The sequence below is a fragment of the Strix aluco genome, chromosome 1, assembly GCF_031877795.1.
Source record: "Strix aluco isolate bStrAlu1 chromosome 1, bStrAlu1.hap1, whole genome shotgun sequence".
Taxonomy (NCBI): Eukaryota; Metazoa; Chordata; class Aves; order Strigiformes; family Strigidae; genus Strix; species Strix aluco.
In genome coordinates, this window is record NC_133931.1 from 159,316,529 (window position 1) to 159,332,375 (window position 15,847).

General features: G+C 38.2%; 1 protein-coding gene across 1 annotated transcript in view; it reads right to left on the reverse strand.

Annotated features, from left to right (window-relative positions):
- The window catches only part of CNTNAP2 (contactin associated protein 2), a 1,208,164-nt gene that overhangs the window by 530,553 nt on the left and 661,764 nt on the right, over positions 1-15,847 (reverse strand). The window contains exon 9 of the mRNA XM_074842898.1: positions 7,808-7,957. Coding sequence (XP_074698999.1) covers positions 7,808-7,957 — 150 coding nt within the window. The remainder of the gene's footprint in view (positions 1-7,807; positions 7,958-15,847) is intronic.

Sequence of the window (15,847 nt, forward strand, 5' to 3'; positions counted from 1 at the left end):
TTAGTACTGGTTAATATTCCTCCCAACATTCACTGCTTGTTGAAATACCTGCCCTTCCCCTCCTGTGGGCAGTTTTTTCAGTTATTTCAGCTAAAGACCTTGTAGCTTGACCTACTAAAGCAGCAGCAAGAGGGGCATATAGAATATAGGTAGAATTGTCACTTCTGAGTGTGTCTCCAATAGCTCTCTTCTGGGTTTTCACCAGACAGTTCCTTCTCCAAAAGTTTTTCTTTAAGAAGAAGCGTTATTGATTTTTACAAGCCCTTCTTGACTCCCTTCTGAGTCAAGAGCTATACCGTGTAGGGAATTTCCTCTATTTTTAATTGAATTTTCTGTAATATTCAGAGACTTGATACAATTTGCTTCTGACTGAGGCTGGGGCAACCATATGACTGCTGTATTTAGTGAAACAGAATTAGAGACAACAGAGTTCTATTAGGTCAGTTGACTCCTTCCCACATCCATGCAGATTTGGTCTCTACAGTACATGTTCTTCCTCATTCTTTGTTCTTTCTTGGTTTTAAATGTCAGTAAGAGAAAAGAAAATGTGTTGAAAAATTTGTTGTTCTCTTATCTGCTGCACACAGAAATTTGCTTCAGTGCTTGCAAGAAAACAAAGCAAAAGAGATTCAGTTTCTTCAGTTTATTTTTTTGAGAAACTTCTAGATACACACTCTGTAGCTAACACCTTCAGCTTAGCAAGAGATTTATGTTGTATAACAAGGAGAGCACATCTCAAATTTCATTCATTCATTTTTCAGTGAGAAGACATTTCTCATCTCTAATAGGCCTTTGCTCAAAAGCTGAAGTTATTCCAGAAAGACTCACGCTCCCATATATCCATTCCTAAACTCACATTATCATATATTTGATCTTTTATTTGCTTGCACAAAGTATCAGCTTTCTGCCTGCACCTGTTTTATTTTGGGAGATCAATCTATCTCCAGTATTTCTGCTTGTACCGTTGTATAGAACGTGTTGGTGGATTGACATATTATAACATCACTAACAATACTACTGACATTACTAAAATTAACTATAGAATGTCACCATTATTGTACCTGGTCTCATTTGTCTAACATTCAAATTATCTGAATGAAATAAACAAAATTTTAAACATGATGAAAAAAAGCATAAAACGAGTTAATGGGTAATGTTGAACGACTCCCTTCAGTTCTGTCAGTTGTATAAAAGTGTGAATTCAGCTGTGTGTCATTGTTCATAGTGGAAGAGAGCAGATGAGATAATAAAGCATTAAATCATGTATTAAATAGCAGAGAGGGGCTTAGGTGCTTATAATTGCCTGCCCTTTTTTTTTTTTTTTTTTTGCTTACTACATCACCACTTCCTTGCTTTGCTCAGGTTTATATATTCTTTGCTCATCTGCTGACTTACAAACATTCTGGATTTAACAATGCAAAGCATAAGGGTGGTTAAAAAACCCAAACCATTCCACTTTTTTTATTTCAATTTCTTGTGTTTATCATTATTTAGTAGGACTGACCTGGGAGGATTCCTGAAGATAAATGCTGAAGATACACAAAATCACATTATACTCTGAGTTATTTTGAATTTGCTTTGTGTTCTCCTCATGGATTTGTATTTGAGCTTACAGCAGGGCTATGATCAAGAGAAGAAAGATTTCAAATCACATCCTTTCCACAAGAAATGCAAATTTGACCATCTAGTCTTGTGGTCATACATGCAAAAGGAAGAAGTGGCCACCAAAACTGAAGCCCTGACACATTAAAAATCTGATCAACCTGCAGAAATGTAAATACAACCTAACGTCATTGTTTCCTTACTGAAATGTGAGAAGCTGCAGGCTTGAGGGAATGATGTCAGCAGGGGCTTTAGTTTCCTTTAACAGATAACACAAAACCTGAGTTGCCATTGGTTGGATCCTGTTTGTTTGTCACATAACATCTAACAACTCAACCTCAGTTTTGCTGAACACATTTGAATTTTAGCTACAAAAAAGTCCCCTGCCCCCTTTCTATCTGATAATACTTGTGATTATGATAGTCTGAGTGCTTTTGAAATCCTGGTGACACTACCTAGGAAGTCTGACCATGACTACACCAGCTGTTAATGACCAGTCCATGCAATGATAACGATGGATAACTTGATAAAAAATGTAAGCACACCACCCAAAGACTTTGGTTATAGATGACAGGGTTTCAGAAGGGAAGATTCATACACAGAAGAGCACAGAACATGTGAAACAGAGGAAGGTATTTTTTCTCTCTTTCACTTGACTTCCCTCCTTCTCCCTCCTTTCACCACCTCTAATTCTATGGGATTTCAGACCAACACAACTTTCAGAAACAAATGAATTCTACTCCAGGAGCAAGACTCCGTACAGAGTGCATTTGTACAGTTATAAAGAAAGGAAGGACTTTCTATATGCCATAGACTGGTGTCCCAGAGGAACCTTACTGCATAGGCCATTCATCTTTGCTTGTCAGAAAAAACAGCAGACAGTGGATTGACAGATGCTCACTGCATACCTTTGTTCTCAATGAAGATTCATCACCCATACTAAATTTATCTCCCATCCTTAAGCCAGTGAAAAGGAGAGGGAAAGTAGACAAAATTTAAAAGAAATGCTGTAAAACAGAAACAGGTCAAAATTACATCTGCAATCAAATATTTCCTCTGGGCACTAGGTAGCTACTAGGTGGTTTGGTGCAAGCTTAAGATGCCTCACAAAACCCCTTTATCTCCAACAGTGCAAATGAGGTTAATGGACTCATTTTCACTCTGTGATTCTCTGTTCTGCTTTTTTGTTTTACGCAGATAATTGGAAACAACAAAGAAACATCATTCTCTAGAGTTTAGTAGGGAAAAGAAGTTCACTTCTTTCCAAAAAGCCAAATTCAAGACAAGAAAGAGAAGGAAATAAAACCAGTGGGGAGAGAAGAATAGTTATACAGAATAGTAAAAGGCAATTAGCACCCACCCTCCTACATACACCAGCACACGTTCACACAATCTACAGGAACGCCTGATCTACAGCTTAGGCTTAAATAAAACATCATTGCTGTCTGTCCCTTGAGAGGATCTTAGTAGTGCTGGGAGACAGTACAGGCGAGGCACAAAGGAAGAAAAAAAAAATAATACTGTAACAGTACTGAACATGATTTATTCTCTCACAGAGAAATAAAGAGTCCTCATGATTTATGATTTACTTACAGTTTTTCAAAACTAGAAAAGTTAGTACTATGGACAGAAGTCACAGAAGACTCTGATTTCCACATCTCATTTATTCAAATATTGCTGTACATGTTGTAAAACTCTGGGTTTGGTGGTCAATACCAAGCATTTCTATTCAAATGAATGAATTAACTAAGGAATAACCAGAACACATTTAGAACTAGTTTGAGGGAAACAGAGAGTGTCAATCAGGTCTGGCTTCTCTAAAAGGCTAACTGTCTCAAATTGGTAGCGGGAGGCTGCTACTAGACAGGGAGGCTGACTATCCAGGCCCAGTGTACCACTTGGTGTCCAAACGAGCTGTTCTCTTGTTAATGCCTTCAGTGTCTACACAGTGTTCAACCGGCCCTTACTGTACCCGTTTGCATGCACAGAGGGAGGGAGCACTCTGACTCACAGGTTTGTTCCTGCCTGGGCCAAAATCTCTAATGCCAGGAATTAGAGCACAACTGTCCTATGTCTCTGTATTCTCCCTGTTATTTATATAGTTATACTGGACTGTCATAACCAAGTTCTAATCAAAATACTGAAAGGGCTCAAACAAATTAATTTCTGACATTCATTGATTAAGACTAAATTGTGATGCATGAAAGCTTTGCTTGTGTTTTGCTTCATTTGTTTCCCAAGGACTCCTTAACTGTTTCTCTAGGCCTCTTTGTCTGCTTAGACAGAGTAAAACACTCTCTACCTAAATCACTGAGAGCAGACTCAAGGCCTTCAATGGACACTTGGGCAACTCCTAGTATGGGAATCTAAGATAAGGGGGACTTGAACAAAAGGACACGGAGACACTATCTAGGGAGGATGATTTTGCTGATTTAGGAAGGAGGCACCCGGACTTTACTTCACAGCACATGCTCTGGAAAGAGGTCAACTAGCAAACACCGTGAAGAAGACTACTTACTTCCCTCTCGACCACTGAAGACCCTCACTCTATTTTCACTAGGCATGCTTGGACTATGTAAATGAATGCTGGGAACTCATTATCATAAGACACCCCTTTCCATGAAATCTAATGAATATGTGTAATTTGTGTGTATGTAAACTGATGTCCCTTGTTAATTCTTGGGAGCCCTTATGGTGGAGAATCCCCAGGGCGACCCCAGCGCTGCTAATAAAGAATACCTGCTTAACAGTAAAAACTTTACTGTTGAGTCATTTTTTTGTTTCAATACTGTGAGTAATATTAAGGACTTTTTGAGACGTCACTGCAAACCTATCTGTGTAAAAGTCAGTTTAATATTTCTGATTTGTCTGGAATGTTTTATCATTACATTTGGCATAGTAATGTTCTCCTTTCCCACTCAATCTTTAATCCATTCCCAATTTTGACAGACTGTCTATTTTATTATAAAACTAATATTATGGGATATCACCAGTGCAAAGTTATGACAACAATATATGAAAATGATAACTCTTATGAAAAATAGACATTGTCTCAAAAACTCACATTCAAATATGTGGTATTTCTCTTACAGTAAAAGCTGTAGCTATTTTCAAAGAAAAGGTCTATCTAGTGTCTGCCTTACTACTTTGAGGCAGTACCTGTTTTACTGTAATTACTTTTCTCTTTAAATTCTCCAATATATTTTTTGAGAAAATATTGTACTGCAGTGCTGAAATACAACCTTTAAATCTTTTCTTCAGCAAAGACAACACCATTGCCTATAGAATATATTTGCTATATTGACACCAAGAGAGCAGAACTTAGAGAGACACACTTATTGTGAAATCAGGGAAAGGGAAAGTTTGGAGAAAAAAACCATTTGCATACATGTGGTATCTCTTTCAAAGATGAAATGGGAAAACTTAAATCAGAAGATTGTTCAGAGCCTTCTAGAAATGCTCTACAAGCTCTCCAAACAAATTCAATGGACTGAGCTTTCTCAGTGTTTTGTAAGATCAAGAAATATAGCAGTGGGATAGGATTACTATCATAACATGGATATCTTTAAAACTGATCATTTAACTTCTGCATCTCTGATACACGTTTGAATTTTAATAATATAAAGGTTTAATAGTCAAATAGTACAACTTTTAGCTATTGTATTCAGATCCCTAGCAAAGAAATCTACTGGATTCCTCTTCACACTGAAAATTTATCATCACCAAAAAATAGATAATTCTTTCTGCTAGCCATCTAGCAGTTTGCAAAAAATGAAACATACTATCCTCCAAATTCAAGAGGCAGTAGTCCCTTTCCTAACCAATTATTCATATTTGCAGAAAAAAACTACTTGACACTTTCTTATCTGAATTTATGTCTAATGAATCTAATGAAAACATCTTCTTCGATGACAATTACCAAGTGGTGCAAATGTTTGAAGTTCCTCACTGTTCTCACCTCTACATCCTTTCCTTGCAAATATTACTTATTAAGAGCATAAATTGGAGTGCTTCTAAAGAAAAATAAGGAAGAACACATATATGCGGAGGGAATAGAACAAAAATACCTTTGCCTCATAAGATGCAGATCGTGAATATAAAAATTAAGTTTCTAATATGTATCCAAAATACTGGCTTTAAGTTGCAAGTAATATTTAATTAACAGATATATATCACAAAGTAACATATATATAGCAATATTCATGTGGGAGCATATTAAAATAAATCCGTTCCTCAGATCCAAGTCAGGAATACAACTTCCTCAGATTCACAGCTTGAGACAGTTAAAATGCAAAAGTACAGTGTTGCAAATGTAGACTTCTTATTTTGAAATAAAATTGGACATGAAGGTTAGGACACTGCTATTCTTTTGATATACCTTTAGAAGACCTTTCAGATTACATAAGATAATAAGGAAAACCAAAACCCCCTTATTTTATGCAACGGGACCATGTATTTGGGTGAACAGATGTGGGAATAACGCTTCAGGGAATTCATGACTGACTTTCATATCCCACTAGAACAATATCTACATGCACACTTCATTTTTATGGAAGGATGGTGGAATTATAAAGTACAGGTCAACAATTACAAATCAAGCAGATTTCAGAATCTGCCTGAAATGATAACAAACCAACACATATTTTGACCAAGAAAGGGTATAAAAACTACCTGGAGAAACAAGAAAATCTATCCCTCATAACCAAAGAGTCAGAGGTAAAAAGCATTTCAGAAGAAATCAATCTCTCTCCAAAAATGTAATAATGGTCTGGGGATTTTACCTATCAAAATCAACATAATCTTACAGACGATGTATTACATATGGCATTTCTTTTCATTTTCTCCTATGTGTGTTTAATAACTTAATGTCTCAGACTGTTCTGACAAATTGAAGGTACTATGTTTTGACAACAAAACAATTTTCAGGCTTTAGCATGTGGCAACTCGCTATGCTAGAACTCTTATTTGAAGCAACATGCTAAAAACCCCCAACCTATTCAGAATATTAGCTGAATTAAGAATATTGGAAACGACGTATGTTGCAGCAACAGGAAGCTTACCTGTTGTGACAGACCAACTTGAATTTGGTAATAATGAAACGAGAATAACCTTGAAAGGATTTTTTCCCTTTCTACCTAAGGTACTTCATATGCCACTAACTTTTCTATCACTTGGGTAATATTATGATTATTTATAGTATCACATTTATATTTTATTTTTATTGGATATGCATCTTTTAAGTTTGAAAAAGCTCCAGTTTTCAACACTGATAAATTCTACTTTTAAAATCTGTGTTCTCTGCCTGAAGCTTTCATGTGCAACTCCACATGCGTGGGACACTTCAAAAGTACAGTTTACAACTCTTTTTTCATCTTAGCATTTGAACTTGCTGAGAATTCTGCTTGAACAAAGATTGCAGATCATTCCTGAATTGGATGTTTTTAAAAAAACCTGGCTAGCAGTACAAAAAGTAATATGTCTGAGTTAAAAAACCCTTAACAACCTTCCCCTGTGAGATAGCATATCAAAAATAATTTTGGCATGCTAAATAGCCTTCTTATTATAGAAATTTAAATATGTATTCAAAAAATCCAAGAGTTTTGATGGTCTTTTTTGATTTTCATAAATGCTAACATAGAAGAGCAAGAGGAATAAACATTCAAGCTACAATTTGCAAAAACTCTTTTTAGTATATGGACTGTCAATAGACAGAAATACTGAACAATCTAAGGCTTTAATTTATGAGAGCTTCTTAATTACCCACAATCATAACAGCTCTTAAAGAAATTAGCGAAAGCTTAAGACCAGTCCTGAACAATGTTAGTTTTTTGCCTTCAGGATTCCAAACTTGAAAAGATAGTTTATCTCTCTTTCTCAGGGCCATGTAATTAAACTACTAATGGAAGGTTCCCCTTTCAGAGAACGGTCTCTGAAATGTTCAGAGATGATCTGAGAAATCATTCCAAGTTAGACTGACTGTTGTACAGAACTTTTTAGGGTTTCTTTTGCAAGGATGAGGAGGCGTGAAAACATTCTTAGAAGTGAAATAAAGCTTAGCATTTCACTTTTTGATGAGCAGCACCTAGCCATTTTAGCTATATTAAGATCTACATGAATTAGTTACATCCTGAGCTCCATTTCACCTATTATGTAGATTAAGAGACAACATCACTTTAAACAGATACTTGTTTTGATATTTTTTTACCTCCAAATAAATACTTGTCTCCAGTCTTAACTTGTAGAGGGCTGTTTGTTCGAACAGCTGAAGCTTCATCGCCATCAATGGTGAGGACAGCAAAATTTTCCTTTGCTAGGAATCGGACTTCATGCCACTGCCCATCATTGAGACCAGAGCCTATGAAGAAAAAAAACATTGGAATATTTTACTTCGTCCAATATTTATTATCTTTAAGTGTTTTGTGTGTCTCCCAGGCTTGTTATATAAGCTTTAATGAAGGCTACTGCAGAAATGAAATCATTTTAGTGTGATAACAAGGCATTGATATTAAAGCAACTATTACAAAAAAAATAACATTATATAAAAAATACAAGTCTTGGAACTACCAAAATGTCCATGCTGTCAGGTATAATTGTATCTCACTACACGTTATCACTCACCTTTCCCATCAAAAGGCTATATTTAACATTTTATTAATAAGGATTATGTCTCAATTGTTTCTATGATTAAGTTGAGAAGGAAAAGATATTGATGAATTCATTTAACTACATTGAGTAACAAGCCCAAAGGGCACATTATGCTCATGATTGCTGCCTTTATCAAAAGCTAGATACTTCCAAGAAAAGGGAAAGAAAAACTAGGAGGGGGAAAGGCTTACGTGGAAGGTGAATTCACAGCTAATCCTGTTCTTGGGATGTGGGGCTAGTCACAGAAGATGAAGACATTATCACAGAGGCACTACAAAACCAGCAAATGTCTGCCAAAAACCGTAATCTTAGGGGAGCAGCATCCTCCCAATATTGACAGCAGTGAAGCAGATGGATCTGTTCATTCATTCACTTTTTAAAAACCCAGAATTTATATACTTCTCACATTGTTTCCAGCAGCTGGCAGGAAGCCAGTTTGCCTGGCATGTTAAACTACCATTGAAGAACTGCAAAAGAGTGTTTGTTCTGGTCATCATTGTGCAGGCAGGTTATGTTGAGCCAGCACATAAGTAGCAAACACTCTAGTAAAACCAAATTCTAAATTATAGCACGTCTTAGGAGTGATGTTTTCTCCACCTAGATAAATGTGCTCTGTCACCTTACCAAAATGTCATTTGCCAAAATAAACCACAACGCAATGCAGTTAAGTTCTTTCTAAAATTAAGTGGGATGTACAATATCAGTAGAAGTATAAAGGAAAATGAACTTTTGAAATACTCAAAAGCATTTTATCTTCTATGAACAAGCAATAATATTCATGGCAAATACACACACCTAAACATTTCATTAATATTTTTTCCCACTGCTTCCACATTTGTTTAATATACAAGATCAAGTCCTGAAATAACATGGAGTGTTATACCTTAGGTGAATAAAAGAGGTGAATAAAAGAGAGGCTGAAGCCTCTTGAAAAAATGTATCAGTGTCCTGGGTTTGGCTAGGATGGGGTTAATTTTCACAAGAAGCTGGGAAGGGGGCGCAGCCAGGCCAGGTGAGGGGAACTGATTCGTGGAAACAAACCCTACAACTCAGAGAGAGTTGTAAAGTAGGTATGTTTATTCCATCGCAGGGGATTTCTCCACAAAGCTTGCACACCAACAGCACATTTTACCAGAAACTTATCGAGTGCGGATATACATATTCATTGGATTACATAATACAAATATCCATATGCATAAGTAAGGCTGGGTTAGTTCAAAAGGCTGGTGTCAGCAGTTTATGTTATTTTTGCGCCTGTGCATTGCCTCCTGGTGGGCGTCTTTGGGGGTCTTTTGGAGGAAGGCTCGTAGTCTTTCTCACCTTGTACTTTTCCTCGGAGCATGCGCAGATTCTTTTAGACAATTTCTTGAACAACTAGAGTGGTTCCAGCTGGTTTACTCCTTTTATCTTATCTAAAAGCACTGGCATACTAATTTCTACTGTCCATATATGGCTATCTATACTCTACAAAGACTCAACTTGTTAGAACACATCTGCTTTCCAAGGACATGTTTCTTATTTTGCTGAACATTGTAGTTCTTGGTAAGTTTCCACAGAAAACTGCTTTGTTTTGATGAACACAGTAGTCCTTGGTAAGTTGCCACAGAACAGTCTGGGCAAGCAGGATTATTAAGCCATATTCAGAAATCATTATAAGTTGCTGTAAGTTGCTATAAGTAAATAAGTTGCAAAGCAGGTGATCATTTCCCTGTATCAGAACCAGCCAAGGGGATATTGGATGCCATGCTCAGGATCTAACCGGGGGAGCTGAGCGTGGGGTACCGGGTAGTGAGCAATTGCATTGTGCATCACTCCCTTTATATATTCGTCTTATTAGTATTGTTATCGTTTTCTTCTCTCCTTGTGTTGTTCTATTAAACTGGTCTTATCTCAACCCACAAGATTTCACCTTTTTTTTTTTTTTTTTTCTTCCAATTCCCCTCCCCATCCCGCCGTGGGGAGGGGGAGGAGTGAGTGAGTGGCCTGGTGCTGGCTGGGCCTAAATGAGGACAGTCAGTAAGAAATGTTTCTACCAGAGCTTGTTCAGCTACTGTAAAAATAGATGAAAGACCTAATATACTAAACATGAGAAAAGTTTGCTTTCTTTGTAAACTCTCTCTTCATTTTCATTACATTTGACAAACGAAGAAACAAAAAACCACACAATTACAACCCAGATAAAATTAATTTCTACTGATAATAAACTCAGAAAGAAAAAGAAGATATGCCTTTTTATAGTTCCAAACCAAAAGTGTTACAGCATGTTACTACAGCTGAAGTTTATCAGAACATACTTAAAATGCCAATTTTCTAGCCTGATATGACCTAACATTAAAAAACGTCTTTCATTTTTCAGTCGAGGTATTCAGTATTGCCTTGAACTGAGTAACAATGATTAGAGACTTCTGGACAAAATTAAAATTTAGCTGTTAAATCACGAGGGACAAAAATGGTAGCATGAGCTGCTTGTCACAGAGGGAGATATCTCTAAAGCACTCTGGTAAGGGGGATATTGCAGAAACCAAGAAACAACAGGACATTAGGCAAGAAAGTGTCAGCCTACCTTACGCCACCATTTGTATTATATCAAAATATAAGCTTTTGCACCTTAACAAACTGCGACTACAGAAAAGACGTCACACCTACAGGGGGTTCTTCCACACATGCCCACCTCGCACAGGCATCCAAAACATCACCAGTTTTCTCCTGCTCCTGGATTGGATTTGCAGTGGTGTTTGATGTATTTACATGGCAAATGTCTCTCTCCTAAAGCTTTCACAACAGTAACTTTCAAGGCCACTGCTGTTCGTGCATTGATGCAATTTTTTGAGATCGTTCACCAAATAGACAAAACCTTCTAGCCAGTTTAAACAGAATTAGACGTAAATATACACAGAAAACTTTTATCAGGTGCAAGTGCCGAGATGCTGGTAGAGATCTGCTGGCTTGGCGGCCTCTGTGAGGGGAGGCGAGGCCGGGGCTGCCCCCGGCTCCAACGGCCCCACCGCAGGGCCCAGCCCGGCCCCTCAGCCACGGGCGGGCGCCTCGGGGAGAGCGCAGCTGAGAAAGGGCAAAACGCTGCCTGACAGCGAGGGGTGAGGGGAAAAGGGGAGAAACAGCCCTGCGAGCCCTGAGGGGAGAGCGGGAGGAGGCGTGAGGGGCTCCAGCAGCACCCCCCGAGATTACCCTGGAGAGTCCCCGCCGGAGCCGGGGGGTGGGTATGTCCTAAGGGAGCTGCGGGCTGTGGGGAGCCCCCCTGGAGCCGGGGGGTATGTCCTGAGGGAGCTGCGGGCTGTGGGGAGCCCCCCTGGAGCCGGGGGGTATGTCCTGAGGGAGCTGCGGGCTGTGGGGAGCCCCCCTGGAGCCGGGGGGTATCTCCTGAGGGAGATGCGGGCTGTGGGGAGCCCCCCTGGAGCCGGGGGGTATGTCCTGAGGGAGCTGTGGAGGAGTACAAGGTAGAATTGGGAGTGAGGAATTGAAGCTGAACTTGGGAGAGGGAGGAGGAAAGGTGTTACTATGATGATTGTCTTTGTTTCTCACTATCTAAATCTATTTTAACTAGCAATAAATTAAATTAATTTTCCCCAAGTCGAGTCTATTTTGCTTGGAGCTGTAACTGGTATGTGATCTTGCTGTCTTTATCTCACTCCATGAGCTTCTCAGTCTTATTTTCTCCCCTTGTCCTGTTGAGGAGGGGGAATGAGAGAGCAGCTGGGTGGGTGTTCGCCAGCTGGCCGAGTCAACCCACCACAACAACTGATGTAGCAAAGGACAGATGATCATGCCACTGAATTGGAAGTTCCCTGTATTTCTTATAATAAGCCTTAGTTTGCCATCCTCAGCTCTTGAAGATATTCTTTCATAAAAGAATGAACTGATAGTACTAATGAGAAAAGTGTTTTAAACTGAGTACCGCAGGAAATGCAAAATACCTTAGTTATTTTAATCTGTATTTTTTGACTGCATACTTTAGTCTGCTCTGTACCCACTAAATAAATAAATTAGTCTTGCAAGACCCATGTTGTTCTTGTATGTCAGATTTTAAATAACACTAGAACTGGGACTGGAACCATGTATGCAGGCTAAAGAGACAATCTCATACAGCAAACTATGTAGCTATTTATTGCTGCATGTTTTACTCCCTGACTAATCTTTATCAGAGAGTTCAGCTTCCTCTTTAGGACGCGTGAGATGTAAAAAAAGAGAAATTAACTCAGCTCAGCTTCTCTCTGAACAAATAGCCTAACTACTGGGAAAAAAAAAAAGAAAAAAAAGCCATCGTTTCCATCACAACCCATTAATTTGTGAATTGGAGTCCCTCTATGCCCTGAGGGGGTGGGGGAAACTGTGTGTCCAACTCAACACAGATTTCTGCAGATCTTGGAAAGTCCCAAAACATTCTTTTTTTTTCAAGCACAGAAACAGGTGATGCTATCTGCTGAATTAACATGTGAAAATAGTGTGCAATATGCTAGTCTTAAGAAGTGCACAGTTACTTCTAGCTAGTATCTGTGGTATCCTCTCCCAGTGTGAAGGGAAAACACCCCAAGCTCGCTACCACCACGCTGAAAAACTGGACATTGCAATGACCCAAGGCAAGAAGCAGGCGGAGGAAGGTGGATCAGCAGAGCAGGTGGATCAGCAGAGCAGACCGAACAGAAATCAGAGCATGAGGACAGCTGCAGGTTACCACCAAAAATTAATTCCATACATTCTCTCTGTGTGCACAGAAAATACACTAAGGGGACATTGCTGTCCAAGCTGCTTGCTAGAGGCACGATTAGAGAAGCACTGGTGTTCTGTATGTATTAAAAATATTTGCCCCTACAAGTTGGCATCATTCCTGTCTGTTTCTGCTTTATGAACTCTTCCCTGTACTGACTACAAAATGAACACGAGTTAAGGCTGTCATCTTCTTAGCTACATGTATTAACCATCCTTATGGAGCTTTACAGCATGACAGTAACATTCCCAACTGTTCTGGCCCAAAATTGCCATAAAAATTCAGGTGCAATTTTACCTTTGCTTAGAAAACTTTTTACTGCTACATTTTTCCGTGGAGTTTACCTATGAATGCTGATGAGGATTGCTCACTAGCACTCAGCAAGTACTCACTATTGTCTTTACAGAATTGAGCTCCCCAGAGATATAACTAAGAGCACTTTTCATCTCTGCCACTGTTTTTATCTGCTTTCTATTTACATGTGTTTTAGAGGCAGTAGTGTCAACCCTCCTTCTTTAATGTGATAATGCTCTGTTCCAGGGACTTAAATTGTTATTGGGATACATGGTATATTCTCCCATAGGGGATAAGTTGGTACAGCTGCATGAGCTTTTTATTTTAATATTTTATTACACACCTCATGTATATTGAGGAATTATTTCTTCTTGGACTTAAAAAAAGTCAGGTTTAACTGAGATCTTTCTGTAAACCAAGACTCAAGAGTAGAATATGGCTCTTTGTATTAAAAGAATTTTCAGCCAGAAAGTTTAGAATGGACAACATCCCAAACGCACAACAATGATTTCTCACTGCAGTTTAATTTCTCTCTTCTGAGCTTATCAGTATTTATTTGCATTCTTTTTGTCTTACTCTAACTTTCTGGTATACAAGTTGAGAAAAAAACAAAACACATACTGCTGCCACCACAAATTCCCCGCTGAGTTCTGGAAAAGCTGGTTTCATATGCAAATTAAATATGTTAACGAAATGCATTCTCCCTATCTAGGATTTCTATTTAAATGACATTATTTTAAAAGTAGGACTCTTGAGGTAAGCACTTTGATTGAACAAGAAGAAACAGATGTTTTGCTTATTACAGACACGGAAGAAGGACTAGATTATCGAATACCAAAAGTACAAGAGTTTAATACATAATGGAGAATTTAGAAAGATAACATCTGGTCGAGTTATGCCATGAAGAAAACTATAGTAGCAAAAAATCTCAAATTCCTCTACAGTTAATCTTGCGTGATCAAATCTTCCTGTAAAAGGTACTGACCCATGCAGTCGTTATTAATGAGTGCTAGGTTATACAGTCTGCTGATACACATGGACAAAATTCTTCTGAAGTCAACAGCATCTGCTACATCAGAACAGAACCTCGTTGTAATTTTCATGTATGACTGTAACCCAAAATTCAGTTAAAATGTTTAAGAATAAAACAGGGGAAGAATAGTACCATTACCACTCCATGAGGCACTGAAGCAATGTAAGGCTATGCGGCTGCATACTGGTCTTTAGTTTCTACTGTTGTAGTAAATATTTTATATTGTAATTTCTTGTAAATTCTTATTAGGAGATGAAACCCTCAATACTCAGGATGGGGAGAGTCCAGAGCAGAACAGGGAGCAGACACACGAACAAGCCTCAGAGGTGCTGGAAGCATGGAGGCTTTCCTGAGTATTCAGCAATGACTGTGTGGATTCCCTGTAATCCAGGAATCCAGAAATCCAGTCAAAGTTTCTTTGCTGATGGCAAGACCCACCCTGTCTGAGGGTCACTGTCACTGCTTTCACTTTAGCCACCCGGCACCATGTTTCATCCGAGGATGGTGGTGTAGTTACCACTCCTGTCTAATCCCTCTCTAATTCAGTACAATTTTGCACCAATATTTCCAACTCTAAGAAAACAAGATGACAATATTTTGTTTGAAACATTCAGCTGTGTTCAAATATACAGCAATATATGCCATTAATATTCAATCAGAAAAAAAAAATCACCAGGATGTAATTACAAGAGCCATGCTTTTGTGTGTAGCTAATCGTATTTTTAAACTGGAAAAACAAAACCACAGCTCTTTCTATGGGAATATTTTAGATAGTTTATGCAATAAGCTATCTAACTATATAATCTGATTTAGGATTTATGACTCAGAAAAGTCCTTTTAATTTTTAGTTTTATTCATTTTTCAGCTGTCCAGATGATCAGTAAGCTAAGACAGTGGCAAATGCAGCCCTTGAAGGGATTTCAATGATGGAAAACCCTGTTCTCCAACAAAAATTAAGCAGTAATGACAAATTCTGTCTTCATGTTTAAGCTCAGGGTTCTTTTTTAAGGTGAGCAGTTGGAAGCATGCCAAAATTTCACTCATTGATGATATTTTATTTATACTGAGTTTCCTCTGCAAGTTAATGCCAGAACAGAAAGATGAACATGTAGCTTTAAATATATCTCTAGCCTTATACATAGAGGATGTATTTAAAACAGAACAAACTAAAAAGTAGGTAATTTTCCTATTTCCATAGTTAATACTGTAGTGCAGCAAACTGAAAGTAGAGCAAATACATACAACTACAGTGCTGCGGACTATAACATTCAAACCTATTCTTGTAAGAGGCCTCGCTATTGGTGATTTCAATTGAAACGGACCATAAACCTGGAAAATAATGGTCAAACTTGTAATGATTGTTTTGTTCTGTTTTTTACTGAAAACAAATAAAACCAGATGAAAGACTGCACTTGCATTACAGAAAAAAATAATGTTTTGCAAATTCTAAGCTTAGACACTTGTAGAAACTCATGCAACTGCTGAAACAATTTTAGCTTTTCAAGCACAGGCTTTTTCCTCTCATCTTACTGCTGCTCTTCTCACTTTCC